A 17,285-nucleotide genomic window follows, 5' to 3' on the forward strand; every position below is an offset into this window, starting at 1 on the left:
TCCATATAGTCCAGCAGCCTGTCACACACAGCGGCCAATCAGTTCCTCTAGAGGGCCAACAACAGGGCATAGGGGCTGAGGCCTTCATAAGGACATCAGAAGAGCCCTGTTGGATCAGACCAGAGGTCCATTTAGTCCATCAGCCTGTCACACACAGTGGCCAACCAGTTCCTTTGGAGGGCCAACAACAAGGCATATAGGCTGAGGCCTTCCTAAGGACAGAAGAAGAGACCTGCTGTATCAGATGAGTGGAATATTTAGTCCAGCATCCCATCTCACAAGATGGCCAACCGGTTCCTCTGGAGGGCCAGCAACAGCGCAGAGAGGCTGAGGCCTTCGTAAGAACATCAGAAGAGCCTTGCTGGATCCAACTAGTGGTCCATCTAGTCCAGCATCCTGTCTCACACAGCGGCTCTGGAATTCAGAGGATGAGTGCCTCTGTATGTGGAGGTTCCCCTCAGTCCCCAAGGCCAGTAGCCACTGATAGCCAGTCCAACACTCTGTGTCACATAGGAACATAAGAGAAGCCATGTTGGATCAGGCCAAGGGCCCCTCCAGTCCAACACTCTGTGTCACATAAGAACATAAGAGAAGCCCTGTTGGATCAGGCCAATGGCCCATCCAATCCAACACTCTGTGTCACATAGGAACATAAGAGAAGCCATGTTGGATCAGGCCAAGGGCCCATCCAGTCCAACACTCTGAGTCACATAAGAACATAAGAGAAGCCCTGTTGGATCAGGCCAATGGCCCATCCAGTCCAACACTCTGTGTCACATATGAACATAAGAGAAGCCCTGCTGGATCAGGCCAATGGCCCATCCAGTCCAACACTCTGTGTCACATAAAAACATAAGAGAAGCCCTGTTGGATCAGGCCAGTGGCCCCTCCAGTCCAACACTCTGTGTCACATATGAACATAAGAGAAGCCCTGTTGGATCAGGCCAATGGCCCATCCAGTCCAACACTCTGTGTCACATAAGAACATAAGAGAAGCCCTGTTGGATCAGGCCAATGGCCCATCCAGTCCAACACTCTGTGTCACATAAGAACATAAGAGAAGCCCTGTTGGATCAGGCCAATGGCCCATCCAGTCCAACACTCTGTGTCACATATGAACATAAGAGAAGCCCTGTTGGATCAGGCCAATGGCCCATCCAGTCCAACACTCTGTGTCACATAAGAACATAAGAGAAGCCCTGTTGGATCAGGCCAATGGCCCATCCAGTCCAACACTCTGTGTCACATAAGAACATAAGAGAAGCCCTGTTGGATCAGGCCAATGGCCCATCCAGTCCAACACTCTGTGTCACATAAGAACATAAGAGAAGCCCTGTTGGATCAGGCCAATGGCCCATCCAGTCCAACACTCTGTGTCACATAAGAACATAAGAGAAGCCCTGTTGGATCAGGCCAATGGCCCATCCAGTCCAACACTCTGTGTCACATAAGAACATAAGAGAAGCCCTGTTGGATCAGGCCAATGGCCCCTCCAGTCCAACACTCTGTGTCACATAAGAACATAAGAGAAGCCCTGTTGGATCAGGCCAATGGCCCCTCCAGTCCAACACTCTGTGTCACATAAGAACATAAGAGAAGCCCTGTTGGATCAGGCCAATGGCCCCTCCAGTCCAACACTCTGTGTCACATAAGAACATAAGAGAAGCCCTGTTGGATCAGGCCAATGGCCCCTCCAGTCCAACACTCTGTGTCACATAAGAACATAAGAGAAGCCCTGTTGGATCAGGCCAATGGCCCCTCCAGTCCAACACTCTGTGTCACATAAGAACATAAGAGAAGCCCTGTTGGATCAGGCCAATGGCCCATCCAGTCCAACACTCAGTGTCACATAAGAACATAAGAGAAGCCCTGTTGGATCAGGCCAATGGCCCCTCCAGTCCAACACTCTGTGTCACATAAGAACATAAGAGAAGCCCTGTTGGATCAGGCCAATGGCCCCTCCAGTCCAACACTCTGTGTCACATAAGAACATAAGAGAAGCCCTGTTGGATCAGGCCAATGGCCCCTCCAGTCCAACACTCTGTGTCACATAAGAACATAAGAGAAGCCCTGTTGGATCAGGCCAATGGCCCCTCCAGTCCAACACTCAGTGTCACATAAGAACATAAGAGAAGCCCTGTTGGATCAGGCCAATGGCCCCTCCAGTCCAACACTCTGTGTCACATAAGAACATAAGAGAAGCCCTGTTGGATCAGGCCAATGGCCCATCCAGTCCATATACACACACACACACTGTGGCTAATAGTCACTGCTGGACCTCTGCTCCATATTTTTATCTAACCCCCTCTTGAAGCTGGCTATGCTTGTGGCCCCGCCACCTCCTGTGGCCTTGGGTTCTGGAAGGGTCTTGGAAACCTTCTTTGTGCCTCGCTCTTCGGTGGAACTGGAAAACTTCTATCTCTGGGGGCAGCGAGGGCTTTTTCTGAGCAGGAACACACAGGGACGCAGTTTCCGGCTGGCTTGGCGTCAGGGGGTGTGGTCTAATATGCAAATGAGCTCCTGTCGGGGTTTTTTCCCTAGAGAAAGCCCTATGCGAAACAATGGTGGGGGTGGCCTAATATGGAAATGAGTTCCTGCTGGGCTTTTTTGTAGAAAATTGGGAACAGCCAATTGCCAATGTCTTATTTCCCTGCAAAGCGGTACAAAGTTAGACTCCGAAGGCGCAACAGTGAGATTAACACATCAAAAGAACAAAGACTCGGAATCCAAGTTTTAATTCTGGGGATAAACTTTCGCATGCCTGCCCACTTCTTCTGACCAAGTGTCCCTGTGCAAAACAAGGGTTATGTCAGAGGGTGTGGCCTAATCAAACTTTTGCTGCTCTTAAAGGGGCGGAGGGACTCAAACTTTGCCCTCCGGAGAGGTTCAAGTGGGTCCATTTTTTGGCTGTACTTCGGCTTTATTATGCATTTGATGCAGGGCTTCTTTTTGAGCAGGAACGCACAGGGATGACATTCCGGCTGCCTTGGCAGTAGGGGGTGTGGCCTAATATGCAAATGAGTTCCTGCTGGGCCTTTTCTGCCCCCCCCAAAAGCCCTGTGCGAAACAATGGTGACATCAAGGGTGTGTGGCCTAATATGCAAATGAATCCCTGCTGGGCTTTTTCTACCAAAAAAAGCCCTGATTTGATGTATTTTAACTATTAACCAAGGCTTTTTTTTTTTTTAGCAGGAACGCACAGGAAAGCCGTTCCGCCTGGGTTGGTGTCAAGGGGTGTGGCTTAATATGCAAATGAATTCTTGCTGGGTTTCCCCCCACAAAAGTCCCTGCGGAAAACAACGGTGATGGCAGAGGGTGTGGCCTAATATGCAAATGAGTTCCCGCTGAGCTTTTTCTACATAAAAAGCCCTGAATAAAGGGAAGAAGAAGAATATGATAGATGATGATGATGATTCAAGCTGGTCGCCTTGTTGGTCCGAACCAGCAGAACACAGTTCGAATCCAGGGAGCCCCTTTAAGACCAACCACGCTTAATTCTGGGTTTATCAGGGTTCAACGTGCACGCGCCCTTTTCACAGCCGCCCAAATGGCAGAAATCCCTTGCATTAAAAAAAAAAAAAATCTTGCAGCGCTTAAAGGGGCCGCGGGACTCGAACTCTTGTCCCGTCCCTTCACTTCCCGCGTCCCGCGGCCCACCCCAAGGGCGCTTCCTCGGGAGCTGGCCCCCTTCCACGCTTCGCCTCCCCTGGGCGGCCGGCGGAACTCCACGACACTCGATCCTCCCTTTCCCAGGTTAGCCGCCGGGCGCGCCGCTCCCTTCCCCGACCAGCAGGGCGCAGCAGGGCCAGGGGGCGGAGAGTGGGGCGGGCGGAGGGGCGGCGCGTCGGGGCTGCTGCCGGCAGCCGGCGGCGGGCCAGTCCAGTCGTCTCCCTGCCTGGCCTCGCTCACTCCAGGGGGCCGCCGCCATGCCCAGCCGGAGAGGAGGCGCCGCCGCCGGGGCGCCTTCGGAGCGCAGCCCGCTGCTCACCTACCGCCTGTGCAGCAGCACCTCCGTGGAAGGCGAGGCGCCCGGGGGGCCCAGGGCCGCCGCCGGAGGAGCCCGCAAGCTGCCCACCTTCCTGGGCGTGGTGGTGCCCACGCTCCTTTCCATGTTCAGCGTGGTGCTTTTCCTGCGCCTCGGTGAGTGCGCCCTTCCCTCTCGCCCGCCTTCTCCACACTTCCTGCTCGGAAAGCCAAAGTGAAATTCGAACTCCGCTTCTTGGAGGGGGAGGGGAGGGGTGAGATGCACTTTGGAAATGCTCAGCTGGAGAGCTGCAAGTTTGGCACGGTGGCAGGGTTGCCAATCCCCAGGTGCGGGCAGGGGATCCCCCAGTTTGGAGCCCACTTCGGGATCATCAGGGAGCGGGGGGGGGGGATGTCTGCTGTGCACTCCATTATTCCCTACGGAGACCAATTCCCATAGGGTATAATGGAGAATTGATCTGCAGGTATCTGGGGCTCTGGAGGGGCTGTTTTTTTTTTTGAGGTAGAGGCTCCACATTTTCAGCATGGCATCTGGTTCCTCTCCCCACAAATACCCTCCAAGTTTCAAAAGGATTGGACCGGGGAGTCCAATTTTATGAGCACCCAATGGAGGTGCCCCTATCCTTCATTATTTCCAATGGAGGGAAGGCATTTCAGAGAGGTGTGCGGTGTAATGGAGAATTGATCTGTGGCTATCTGGAGGGGCTGTTTTTTGAGGTAGACGCACCAAATTTGCAGCATAGCGTCCAGTGCCTCTCAAAAAAAAACCTCTCCGAGTTTCAGAAATTTTGGACCAGGGGGTCCAATTCTATAAGCTCCAAAAGAAGGTGCCCCTATCCTTCATTCTTCTGAATGGAGCAAAGGCATTTCAAAGGTGTGCGGTCCCTTTAAATGTGATAGCCAGAACTCCCTTTGGAGTTCAATTATGCTTGTCTCAACGTGGCTCCACCCCCGCCCAAAGTCTCCTGGCTCCACTCCCAAAGTCCCCAGATGTTTGTTGAATTGGACTTGGCAACCCTATACAGTGGTGAGCAATGTTTCTTCTAAACTGCAGAGTCTTGTGGGCAAAAAGTCTACTTTGTGAGCGACTGGCTTTCAAGTTGTGAGCTCCTGCATCAATGAATGTGCTCTGGGCTCATCCTTCCTGAGCTAAGACCAAAGTCTGTGAGCTTGAGGCTAAAAATCTGTGAGCTAGCTCACGCGAACTCACCTTAGAGGGAACACTGGTGGTGAAGTGTGCTGACTCTTATCTGGGAAGAACCGGGTTTGCTTCCCCGCACCTCCACTCGCAGCTGCTGGAATGGCCTTGGGTCAGCCAGAGCTCTCGCAGGAGTTGTCCTTGAAAGGGCAGCTGCTGTGAGAGCCCTCTCCAGCCCCACCCACCTCACAGGGTGTCTGTTGTGGGGGGGAAGATGGCCAAACTTGCTTAATGTAAGAGCCACACAGAACAAACATCGGATGTTTGAGAGCCGCAAGACAAGAAGGAAGGAAAATAGATGAGGAGGGAGGGAGAGGTGGAAATAAAGCAACTTTAAATGCATGTCCCAAGCTGCCGACTTGTAAGCGAGATAGGGCGGGGGAGAGCTGCACAATATATGTGAAAGAGCCACATGTGGCTCCCAAATGACAGTTTGGCCACCCCTGATATAGGATTGTAAGCCGCTCTGAGTCTCTGATTCAGAGAGAAGGGCAGGGTATAAATCTGCAGTTGTCTTTATCTTGCAAGCGCTCGGAGTCTCTGGCCTGAGCTGAACACAGAATCTTTGCAGGCAAGACTTCGTCGACTCCTTTTTTTTCTCCCCCCCCCCACCGGTGTTTGCAACCATACTGGCCTACCTGGCAGGTGTGTTGTTAAAGTCGCCCACAGAGTGGATGGATCTGAATACAAAGCGAGCTTTGCTAATGAGAACCAGTTTGGTGTAGTGGTTAAGTGTGTGGACTCTTATCTGGGAAAACCGGGTTTGTTTTCCCCACTCCTCCACTTGTAGCTGCATGAATGGGCTTGGGTCAGCCATAGCTCTCGTAGAAGTTGTCCTTGAAAGGGCGGCTGCTGTCAGAGCTCTCTCAGCCCCACCCACCTCACAGGGTGTCTGTTGTGTGGGAGGAAGATAAAGGAGATTGTGAGCCGCTCTTAGACTCTGAGTGGAGGGCGGAATATAAACCCAATGTCGTCGTCGTCTTCTTCTTCTAATAAGGACTGCCTCGTGTGTCCCCCCCCGCCCCCGTTTCAAATGATACTGGCCCACCTTGTAGGGTTGTTGTGGGAAACCCCCTAGACAGCGCCGCTGTGCTTTACAAGTAGGGTTGCCAATCCCCAGGTGGGGGCAGGGGATCCCCCGGTTTGGAGGCCCTCCCCCCACTACAAGGTAATCAGAAAGCGGGGGGGGGGAGGGAAATGTCTGCTGGACACTCCATTATTCCCTATGGAGACCGATTCCCATAGGGGATAATGGAGAATTGATCTGCAGGTATCTGGAGCTCCAGAGAGCTATTTTTTGAGGTAGACGCACCAAATTTTCAGCATGGCATCTAGTGCCTCTCCCTACAAATACCCTCCAAGTTTCAAAAGGATTGGACCAGTGGGTTCAGTTTTATGAGCACCCAAAGGGGGTGCCCCTGTCCTTCATTATTTCCAGTGGAGGGAAGGCATTTAAAAGGTGTGTGGTCCCTTTCAATGTGATGGCCAGAACTCCCTTTGGAGTTCAGTTGTGCTTGTCACACCCTTGCTCCTGGCTCCGCCCCCCCCAAAGTCTCCTGGCTCCACCCCCAAAGTCCTCAGATATTTCTTGAATTGGACTTGGCAACCCTATTTACGGGAGCTGTATAAATGCAAAACTCTCTCGCTGATTGTGAATGCTTCACATCCCTGGTTTAAGTCTGAACTTTTTTGCCCCCCCCCCTTTGAAATGATACTGGCCCGCCCTGCAGGTTTGTTGTAAAGGCCGCTGAAAGATATGCGCTTTACAAGAGCTGTATTAAGTAGGAAGCTCTGCCGCGACGGCCTCGCATCCGTGTTCCTAAGCTGAACTCACACAAAGAAGCAGGCGAGCCTCGGGAATTCCCTCCAGAAGTGGTGTGTGTTGTTGTGAAAGACTGCCCACGGGTAATTCCCAGCTAGTCTGGCCTCCCGCTCACCCTAGAACTCGGCACCCTTCCCCGGTCTCCCTGCCACCTGCCTGGGTCTGGTTTCCTGCCCTCCTTCCCAAAGTTCTTTCTTGCTTCTCGTTCTGAGGCTAGCCTCAAATGCATCAACGCTGCTCTCTTCTCTTCCTTCCTTTCTCTCTGTAGCTCTCCTTGACCCAGAAAATCTGAGAGAGTGCCTGAAGCCTAACCCTCTTCCTGTTGTGCTAGTTTTCTACGGACGGGGAATGTCTGGAACTTGAATGACCTCCCTGAAATCACATGAGACCTGCAGTTTGAGTTGGGTGTGGTTTAGGGCAGGGGTGGCCAAATTGTGGCCCTTTCACACGTATTGTGTGGCTCTTGAAGCCACCCGCAGCCCCATTGGCTGGCAACTTGGAGAATACATTTAAAGTTAAAGTTGCTTTCTCTCCACCTCCTGCTCTCTCCCCTCCCTCCATCCCTCCCTGCGTTGTGGCTCTCAAACATCTGATGTTCCTATCTCGCGGCTCTCAAACATCTGACATTTATTCTATGTGGCTCTTAAGTTAAGCAAGTTTGGCCATTCTTGGTTTAGGGGCTGTGGCTCAGTGGCAGAGCCTCTGCTTGGAACGCAGAAGGTCCAGGTTCAATCCCCGGCATCTCCAGTTAAAAGGACCAGGCAGGAGGTGATGGGAAAGACCTCAGCCTGAGACCCTGGAGAGCCATGAAGTGGGGCTGCAGCTCAGTGGCAGAGTGTCTGCTTGGCACGCAGAAGGTCCCAGGTTCAATCCCCGGCATCTCCAGTGAAAAGGACAGGCAGGAGGTGATGGAAAAGACCTCAGCTTGAGACCCTGGAGAGCTAAGGAGGGGGGCTGTGGCTCAGTGGCAGAGCATCTGCTTGGCATACAGAAGGTCCCAGTTCATTCCCTGGCACCTCCAGTTAAAAACACCAGGCAGCAGGTGATGTGGAAGACGTTCGCCTTGAGACCCTGGAGAGCCGCTGCCAGTCAGAGTGGATAATAGGGACTTTTATGGGCCATGACTCTGATTTGGTATAAGAAACGTCACGTGTGCTGGTAGAGGAATGCCACCTTTCACCTTCAGGGCGCTGTAGGGCGTTATAATTACTTTGCCCCACAAATATTTGGCTCACCTGTGTTTACCCTTTCTTGGCTCACTAATCAACCTCGTACTCCAGGCGCTGCGGTTATTGGGTCTTTTGTCTAGCGTGGCACGCCCCAGATTGTGCTGGCATCCTTAATAATATGGCCAGGGGTGGGGTGGGTGGAACTCGAGTTTTCCTGCACCTTAAGGACACCTTCGTATCCGGTGGACTTTCAACCTCAGCCAGCATTTGGGTAAACTCTACAGGGAAAGAGTTTGACACCTCTGGTGTAGTGGTGAAGTGTGCGGACTCTAATCTGGGAGAACTTGGCTTGATTCCCCCCTCCTCCTCCACATGCAGCCAGCTGAGTGACCTTGGGTCAGTTTGGTGTAGTGGTTAAGCGTGCGGACTCTTATCTGGGAGAACCGGGTTTGATTCCCCACTTCCCCACTTGCACCTGCTTGTATGGCCTTGGGTCAGCCATAGCTCTAGCAGAGGTTGTCCTTGAAAGGGCAGCTGCTGTGAGAGCCCTCTCAGCCCCACCCACCTCACAGGATGTTTGTTGTGGGGGAGGAAGGTAAAGGAGATTGTGAGCCGCTCTGAGACTCTTCGGAGTGGAGGGCGGGATATAAATTCAATATCTTCTTCTTCTTCAGCTCTCTCAGCTCCATCTGGAGCCTTGTGTACAGTTTTGGGCGCCACGTTTTAAGAAGGATATAGAGAAGCTGGAACAGGGTCCAGAGGAGGGCAACGAAGATGGTGAGGGGTCTGGTGACCAAGTCCTATGAGGAGAGGTTGAAGGAGCTGGGGATGCTTAGCCTGGGGAGGAGGCGGCTGAGAGGTGATAGGATCACCATCTTCAAGTACTGGAAGAGCTGTCGTATAGAGGATGGGGTGGAATTATTTTCTGTGGCCATAGAAGGTAGGACCAGAACCAGTGGGTTGAAATTAAATGAAAAGAGTTTCCGGCTCAACATTAGGAAGACCTTCCTGACCGTTACAGCAGTTCCTCAGTGGAACAGGCTTCCTCGGGAGGTGGTGGACTCTCCTTTGGAGGTTTTTAAACAGAGGCTCGATGGCCCTCTGACAGCAATGAAGATCCTGTGCATTTAGGGGGAGGTATTTGTGAGTTTCCTACATTGTGCAGGGGGTTGGACTAGAAGACCCTGGATCCAACTCTAGGATTCTATGACTGTTAAGAGCGGTTCCTCAGTGGAACAGGCTTCCTCAGGAGGTGGTGGGCTCTCCTTCCTTGGAGGTTTTTCTACAGAGGCTGGATGGCCATCTGACAGCAATGAAGATCCTGTGAATTTATGGGGAGGCGTTTGTGAGTTTCCTGCATTGTGCAGGGGGTTGGACTAGATGACCCTAGAGGTCCCTTCCAACTCTATGATTCTTCAGGCGGTGGTGGGCTCTCCTTCCTTGGAGGTTTTTCAACAGAGGCTAGATGGCCATCTGACAGCAATGAAGATCCTGTGCATTTAGGGGGAGGTCTTTGTGAGTTTCCTGCATTGTGCAGGGGGTTGGACTAGATGACCCTTCGAACTCTACGATTCCATGATCTGTTGTGGGAAGAAGAAGGGAAGGAGATTAGGCTGCTCTGCCTTCCGGTAGAGAAAAGCGGGGTATAAAGCCAACTCTTCCTCTTTTGAAGGATCATTCTAGCAACTTGGAAATGGGATTTTGGTGATTTTTTTTCCTTTCAGGCTGGTGATGTGGCAAAAAAATAACTGTTGTGAACGGTGGGAGGAAGCAGGCGAGTGTCAGGCGTGGGTTCATTGAAGCTCACAAGTGAGCAGACTTGGTATTTTGAAACAAAGTTGCATTTATTGGACACTTCAGAGTTACTCCAGGATGGCAGGTATTGGAACTGATGGAGATCAGCTCGAACCATTGGCATTTAACCTTCTAAATCAAAGCAATCATCTCTACCCCTTAATTCCCAAAACAAAAGGTTGCTTTTGCATGTGAGACTTTTCCCAACGCTGCCCCCCTTATCTTTTCAGTTGGTGGTTATTTCAGTTGGTGGTTACGTTTCCCGGAGGCAATGTCCTTGGGGCCTCCGGAGAGGAGGTGAGAATCTGGCACATAGTGTCTACTTCAAAGAGACCTTGGCAACCTTTGATATTCCTGGGAAATTGCTCTCTACTTTCCCCCCTCCCTCCTTGCTACCCTGGCTTCTATGTTAGTAAGCATTTCTATGCATTACTGAATATGATTAGTAACAGCTTTCATTAATATTGTAAATGAACAGAGCCTGACAGTGAGTAGAGGGAAGTTGGAGGTTATAAATCCGGTGTGTATGCACAACTGCCGTGTAATTCCCCCAATGTGATTCCCTGGCTCCGTTGACATTTTGCTCAGCCCGTGGAACTTGACGCCCTTCCTCTAGCAACCGACTCTGGCTCAACCCTGCTTCCCTTGCCAAGTGGCAACGTCAGCCTTTTGGTGATCTCTTAGTAGCACGGGTGCCATGAAACCGGGGCTGCCAGCCCACTGACAGTGCCGCGTATACTCCGTCTAAGCCAGGGGTGTCAAATTCAATTGTTATGAGGGCCAGATCTGACATAAATGAGACCTTGTCGGGCCGGGGCCATGTCGGGCCGGGCCGTGTGTGTTCCTATTTAAGATTAGGTAGCAGAGATAGAAACTTTATAGAGGACACAGACAAACACAATTAAAGATTTTTTTAAAAAACGCTTAAAATAAAACATGTTTAAAGCTTGTTGGTCTTAAAGGTTCTTTCTTTGTATTTCTCCCATGGGATCCAGGGAACTGGGCAAAGGAAGCTCTGGCTCTTTCCTTGTCGGTCTTAAAGGTGCTTTCTTTGTATTTCTCCCAAGGGATCCAGGGAACTGGACAAAGGAAGCTCTGGCTCTTTCCTTCCTTCCCCAGGGGACCAGGAGGGGGAGGAGCCTCAGCCAACAGAAGGAAGAGAGGCTTGGCTCAGTAGCTCTGCTGTGCAATTGAGAGAGCCTGGCAAAGCAAGCTCTGTCTCCTCCCCTTCTTCCTCCCCAAGGGAGGAGCCTCAGCCAATGGAAAAAACAGAGGAAACAAAGAAGGAAATTCAGATGGAACAATGGGAATATATGTGGAAGAACTCTATGAAAATATCGACATGTAATAACATAAAAGAAAATTGTTACAAAATGTTGTATAGATGGTATATGACACCAAAAAAAAACCTGTCGAAAACAAATAATCAGATGTCTGATCGATGTTGGAAATGTAAAAAAACATGAAGGGTCCTTCTACCATATGTGGTGGACTTGTGAAAGGGCTGTACAATATTGGCAAATGATCCAGCAAGAAATGTCAAAAGATTTTGGGATACAAAGTGAAGAAGGCACCAAAAATCTTTCTGTTGGGATTACAAATAGAATATTTTCCGAAGCAAGACAGAACATTACTTTGGTACATGCTTTCAGCTGCACGGACATTGTATGTGCAGTTGTAAAAGCAAAATAAAATTCCAGAAAAATGAGACTGGGTTATGAAAACTATGCACTGGAGTGAAATGGACAAATTAACAAGAACACTAAAGGAACTTGATATGGAAAAATTTAATAATGAATGGCGAAAGTTTCAGAACTATGTGGAAGAACATTGGAGAGTGAAAGGACACTTGGTGATATTTGATAATGGATAACTTGTTTATCAGCTATTTTTAATTTACTGAGACAAGAATGATAGTTAAAATGAGAATATGAGAAAATATTTTGTTCTAGATTATAATAAGATAGATAATATGACTTAATTTAGTAATATATTGGATCATTAATCGAATGAGGTAATAACCATAAAGAAGTATAAGTTCCTTTTTTCTTTTTAAACAGTTTTTTTTCAATGTTAAATTACCTTTATTGCTTTTATATTGTAAGTAACACTGGGGAAGTCTTGAAAGGGAGAAGGGGAGGTGGAAATGTTTGCAACATATTGACTTTTATTTGAGAGAAGTAAATGAAATAGTGATATAATATGTTGTAGAATAATAAAAAAAAAATTGGTTTTACACAGAAGTAAAAATAGAGGTTTTGCTCTGTCGCTCCTGTGAGATTGAGTAAGCCTGGCAAAGCAAGCTGTGATGCAGAAGGAAGCAAGAGAGAGGGAGAAGGAAGTCTGGCAGAGCAAGCTGTAATGCAGAAGGAAGCAAGAGAGAGGGAGAAGGAAGCAGATGACAGCCAGTTGCTTGGGGGGGTCCTGATAGGAGCCCTCCAGGGGCCTGATTTGGCCCCCGGGCCGCACGTTTGACACCCCTGGTCTATACCGCTATGTATCGCTTACTGTAAGTAGGTTCCTCTTATGTAATTTCTGTACCTCTTCATGTGTCATGTGAAAACTTTTGCAGTGCTTCAGTTCTTTCTGGGGATTCCAGACTTCTAAAATCCTGCAGCATTTGGTTACTGCAATGTCCCATTGAAGCGATTGTGCTGACTCCGTTTGCGTCATCTGCCTTGAGTCCATTTGGGAAGGGCAAGCTAGAAATAACCAAAATAAAGCTTAGAGCAAAGGTTGGGTCCAGGGACACCTTTCAGACCAACAAAGTTCAATTCTGCGGATAAGCTTTCCTGTGCTTCTGAGAAGTGTCTGAAGGGCCCACAAAAGCTTACATCAGGGGTGGCCGAACTGGCTTAACGGAAGAGCCGCAAAGAACAAATGTCAGCTGTTTGAGAGGTGCAAGACACAGACGTCAGACAGAGATAAAGAACACAATAAGAGATAAAGGACATGAGAGAGGTTGACAAGACTTTGAGTGGGGTAGAGAAGGTAGAGAAAGAAGTCCTTGTCTCCCTTTCTCGCAATACGAGAACTTGGGGGCACTCCATGACATTGCTGAGCAGCCGGGTTAGAACGGATAAAAGGAAGTCCTTCTTCACCCAAAGGGTGATTAACGCGTGGAACTCACTGCCACAGGAGGTGGTGGCGGCTACAAGCATAGCCAGCTCCAAGAGGGGATTGGATAAGCATATGGAGCAGAGGTCCATCAGTGGCTACTAGCCACAGCGTATTGTTGGAACTCTGTCTGGGACAAGTGATGCTCTGCATTCTTGGTGCTTGGGGGAGGCCAACAGTGGGAGGGCTTCTAGTGTCCTGGCCCCACTGGTGGGCCTCCTGATGGCACCTGGTTTTTGGCCCCTGTGTGACACAGAGTGTTGGACTGGATGGGCCATTGGCCTGATCCAACATGGCTTCTCTTATGTTCTTATGTGACACAGAGTGTTGGACTGGATGGGCCATTGGCCTGATCCAACATGGCTTCTCTTATGTTCTTATGTGACACAGAGTGTTGGACTGGATGGGCCATTGGCCTGACCCAACATGGCTTCTCTTATGTTCTTATGTGACAGAGTGTTGGACTGGATGGGCCATTGGCCTGATCCAACATGGCTTCTCTTATGTTCTTATGTCTGTATTCTTGGTGCTTGTGGGGGGGGGGCAATGGGAGGGCTTCTAGTGTCCTGACCCCACTGATGGACCTCCTGATGGCACTGGGTTTTTTTGGCCCCTGTGTGACACAGAGTGTTGGACTGGATGGGCCATTGGCCTGATCCAACATGGCTTCTCTTATGGTCTTATGTCTGTATTCTTGGTGCTTGTGGGGGGGCAATGGGAGGGCTTCTAGTGTCCTGACCCCACTGATGGACCTCCTGATGGCACTGGGGGGTTTTTGGCCACTGTGTGACACAGTGTGTTGGACTGAATGGGCCATTGGCCTGATCCAACATAACTTCTCTTATGTTCTTATGGAACTCTCTGTCTGGGGCAGTGAAGCTCTGTATTCTTGGCGCTTGGGGCGGGGGGTGCACAGTGGGAGGGCTTCTGGAGTCCTGGCCCCACTGGTGGGCCTTCTGATGGCACCTGGGTTTTGGCCCCTGTGTGACACAGAGTGTTGGACGATGAGCCATTGGCCTGATTCAACATGGTTTATCTTATGTTTGTATTCTTGGTGTTTGGGGGGGGGGGGATGGGAGGACTTCTAGTGTCCTGGCCCCACTGATGGACCTCCTGATGGCGCTGGGGTTTTTTGGCCACTGTATGACACTGTGTTGGACTGGATAGACCTTTGGCCTGATGCAACATGGCTTCTCTTATGTTCTTATGTTCAGATGTTTGAGAGCCGGAAGGAAAGAAGGAAAACTAATAGAGGGGGGAGGGATAGGGGAGAGAGAAGTGGAAAGAAAGCAACTCTAAGTGCATTCTCCAAGCCACCAGCTGACTTGGCTTGGAGAAGTGATTTAAAGAGAGAAATGCCTTCTCCAAGACGGCTGACGGAGCGGTGGGGACTTCAAGAGCCACACAATATGTGTGAAAGAGCCACATGGGGCTGCCGAGCCACAGTTTGGCCACCCCTGTTAAGGACTAACAACATTTTGTGGCTCTTGTGAGTCACTGCTAGCTGTCTCGGAAGAAGTGAGCAGCGACTCCCAGAAGCTCCTGGCCCTGCCACAAATTCTGTCAATCTTTCAGGTGTTCCTGGACTCTGGCTCTTTTCAAATAAATAAATATTACTTCGGAGATGGAAGCAAAAGGGTTAGGTCAGCGGTCACCAGCCTTTTTGGCACCAGGGACCAGTTTTGTGGAAGACAGTCGTGGAGGTGCGCGATGGTTTCGGGATGATACAATTGTGCACTTTATTTCTGTTAGTTTGGTGTAGTGGTTTAGTGTGTGGACTCGTATCTGGGGAGACTCAGGTTTGAGTCCCCCCTCCTCCACTTGCAGCTGAAAGAATGGCCTTGGGTTAGCCATAGCTCTCGCAGAGCTGCCCTTGAAAGGGCAGCTTCTGTCAGAGTTCTCTCAGCCCCACCTACCTCACAGGGTGTCTGTTGTGGGGGAGGAAGATAAAGGAGATTGTAAGCCACTCTGAGACTCTTCGGAGTGGAGGGCGGGATATAAATCCAATAACTTCATCTACCTCACAGGGTGTCTGTTGTGGGGGAGGAAAGTAAAGGAGATTGTGAGCCGCTCTGAGACATAAATCCAATATCTTCATCTACCTCACAGGGTGTCTGTTGTGGGGGAGGAAGGGAAAGGAGATTGTGAGCCGCTCTGAGACTCTTCGGAGTGGAGGGCGGGATATAAATCCAATATCTTCATCTACCTCACAGGGTGTCTGTTGTGGGGGAGGAAGATAAAGGAGATTGTAAGCCGCTCTGAGATTCCGAGTGGAGGGCAGGATATAAATCCAATGTTCCCATCTTCTTAATTGTAATATATAATGAAATAACTATATGACTCATGGCCCAGTTGCTAACAATGCACGGACCGGTACCAGTCCACGGACTGGGGGTTAGGCACCCCCCAGGTTAAGTGACTTGCCCAAAACCGATCAGTGAATATGTGGCGGAGGAAATCGTGGACCTCAGTTCCCCCCCAGACTCTCTGAACAGCGGCCGTTTTCTGCCGCTTCCCCAGAGTTTAATGAAATGCCGTGAGGTTAACGCCTTCTCTTTGTCAAGTGTCCGCTCGAGTGAAAGCAAACAGGCTCTTTTCTTTATACCCAACGATCAATCAAAACAGCGTTTTTTGCACACAGGGGAAGGGAGAGGGAGGGAGAGCCAGTCTCTGGAATGGCTGTGGCAGCTTAGAAAATGAAGCACGCACGTGCTTTTAAGTGCTGGCAGTAACACAGGCTGGGTCCAGCCGAGGGGTCTTGGGATCTTTATGTTCCCTGCGTGGTGATTAATGTCTTGCAATGACTGCTGGCTGGAAGTGGGTGTTAAATAAAGGTGTGTGTGTGTGTAGGTTTCCTATAGAAAAAGCCAAGTGATTGTGAATTCTGGAGCAGAACTGAAATGGAATTGCCCTTGTAAAGGGCTTTCCCGGCTTCGCATTGTGGCACAACCCCCCCTGTACTGAGTAATATCGTTTATCCAGGATCCTCAACAAGCCAAGGAGGAACAAGCAGACGCGGAGAATCTGTTTTCCCCTCTGACTCGGTCTGTGGCCGAGGCAGGGCTGGCCAGACTGCTTAGCGTGAGAACCACAGAGAATAAATGTCAGATGTTCGAGAGCCGCGAGACATGAACGTCAGATGTTTGAAAGCCACAAGATAGGAGGGAGGGAGGGAGTGAAGGAAGGAAGGAAGGAAGGGTGATAAGAAAGGGGGAAAGAAAGCAAATAGATGGGGGAGGGGAAGGTGGAAAGAAAGCAACTTTAACTGTAAATGCATTCTCCAGTCTTGCAATGACTGCTGGCTGGAAGTGGGTGTCTTTTCACCGACCTCAGAAGGAAGGAAGGCTGAGTCAACCTGGAGCCAGTTACCTGAACCCTGCTTTTTACAGGGTGGCTTGCCATTGCCTTCCCCAGTCATTTACGCTTTCCCCCCCAAGCAAGCTGGGCACTCATTTCACCGACCTCGGAAGGATGGAAGGCTGAGTCAACCTGGAGCCGGCTACCTGAACCCAGCTTTTTACAGGGTGGTTTGCCATTCCCTTCCCAGTCATCTACGCTTTCCCCCCAGCAAGCTGGTCCTCATTGAGCGACCTCAGAAGGATGGAAAGCTGAGTCAACCTCGAGCCGGCTACCTGAACCCAGCTTCACAGGGTGGCTTGCCATTCCCTTCCCCAATCATCTCTGCTTTCCCCCAGCAAGCTGGGTCCTCATTTGACTGACCTCGGAAGGAGGGAAGGCTGAGTCAACCTGGAGCCGGCTACCTGAACCCAGCTTCTGCTGGAATTGAACTCAGGTCATGAGTAGAGGGCTCCGACTGCAGGACTGCAGCTTTACCACTCTGTGCCACGGGGCTCCAAACAATAGTTATAAATGAGAGCTGCAAATGCTAAGGAGAGCACACACCCGCATCAGAGACGGTGACTATGAACCATCATTCTGTCTTTGACCATTGCTCTATTCCCAGTATGCGTTGAAGTGTAAAGCAGAAAGGGAGCTTAGAAGATGATGAAGATATTGGATTTATATCCCGCCCTCCACTTAAGAGTCTCCGAGCGGCTCACAATCTCCTTTACCTTCCTCCCCCACAACAGACACCCTATGAAGTAGGCGGGGCTGAGAGAGCTCTGACAGAAGCTGCCCTTTCAAGGACAACTCCTGCGAGAGCTATGGCTGACTCAAGGCCATTCCAACAGGTACAAGC

At 50.3% G+C, this 17,285-nt stretch overlaps 1 protein-coding gene across 1 annotated transcript in view; it reads left to right on the forward strand.

The window, feature by feature from the left end:
• Positions 1-3,926: 3,926 nt before the first annotated feature.
• LOC132574471 (solute carrier family 12 member 9-like) overlaps positions 3,927-17,285 on the forward strand; it is a 188,501-nt gene continuing 175,142 nt past the window's right edge. The window contains exon 1 of the mRNA XM_060242823.1: positions 3,927-4,140. Within this exon, the coding sequence (XP_060098806.1) occupies positions 3,927-4,140 (214 nt within the window). The remainder of the gene's footprint in view (positions 4,141-17,285) is intronic.

This window comes from Heteronotia binoei, chromosome 6, assembly GCF_032191835.1.
Source record: "Heteronotia binoei isolate CCM8104 ecotype False Entrance Well chromosome 6, APGP_CSIRO_Hbin_v1, whole genome shotgun sequence".
NCBI classification, from domain to species: Eukaryota; Metazoa; Chordata; class Lepidosauria; order Squamata; family Gekkonidae; genus Heteronotia; species Heteronotia binoei.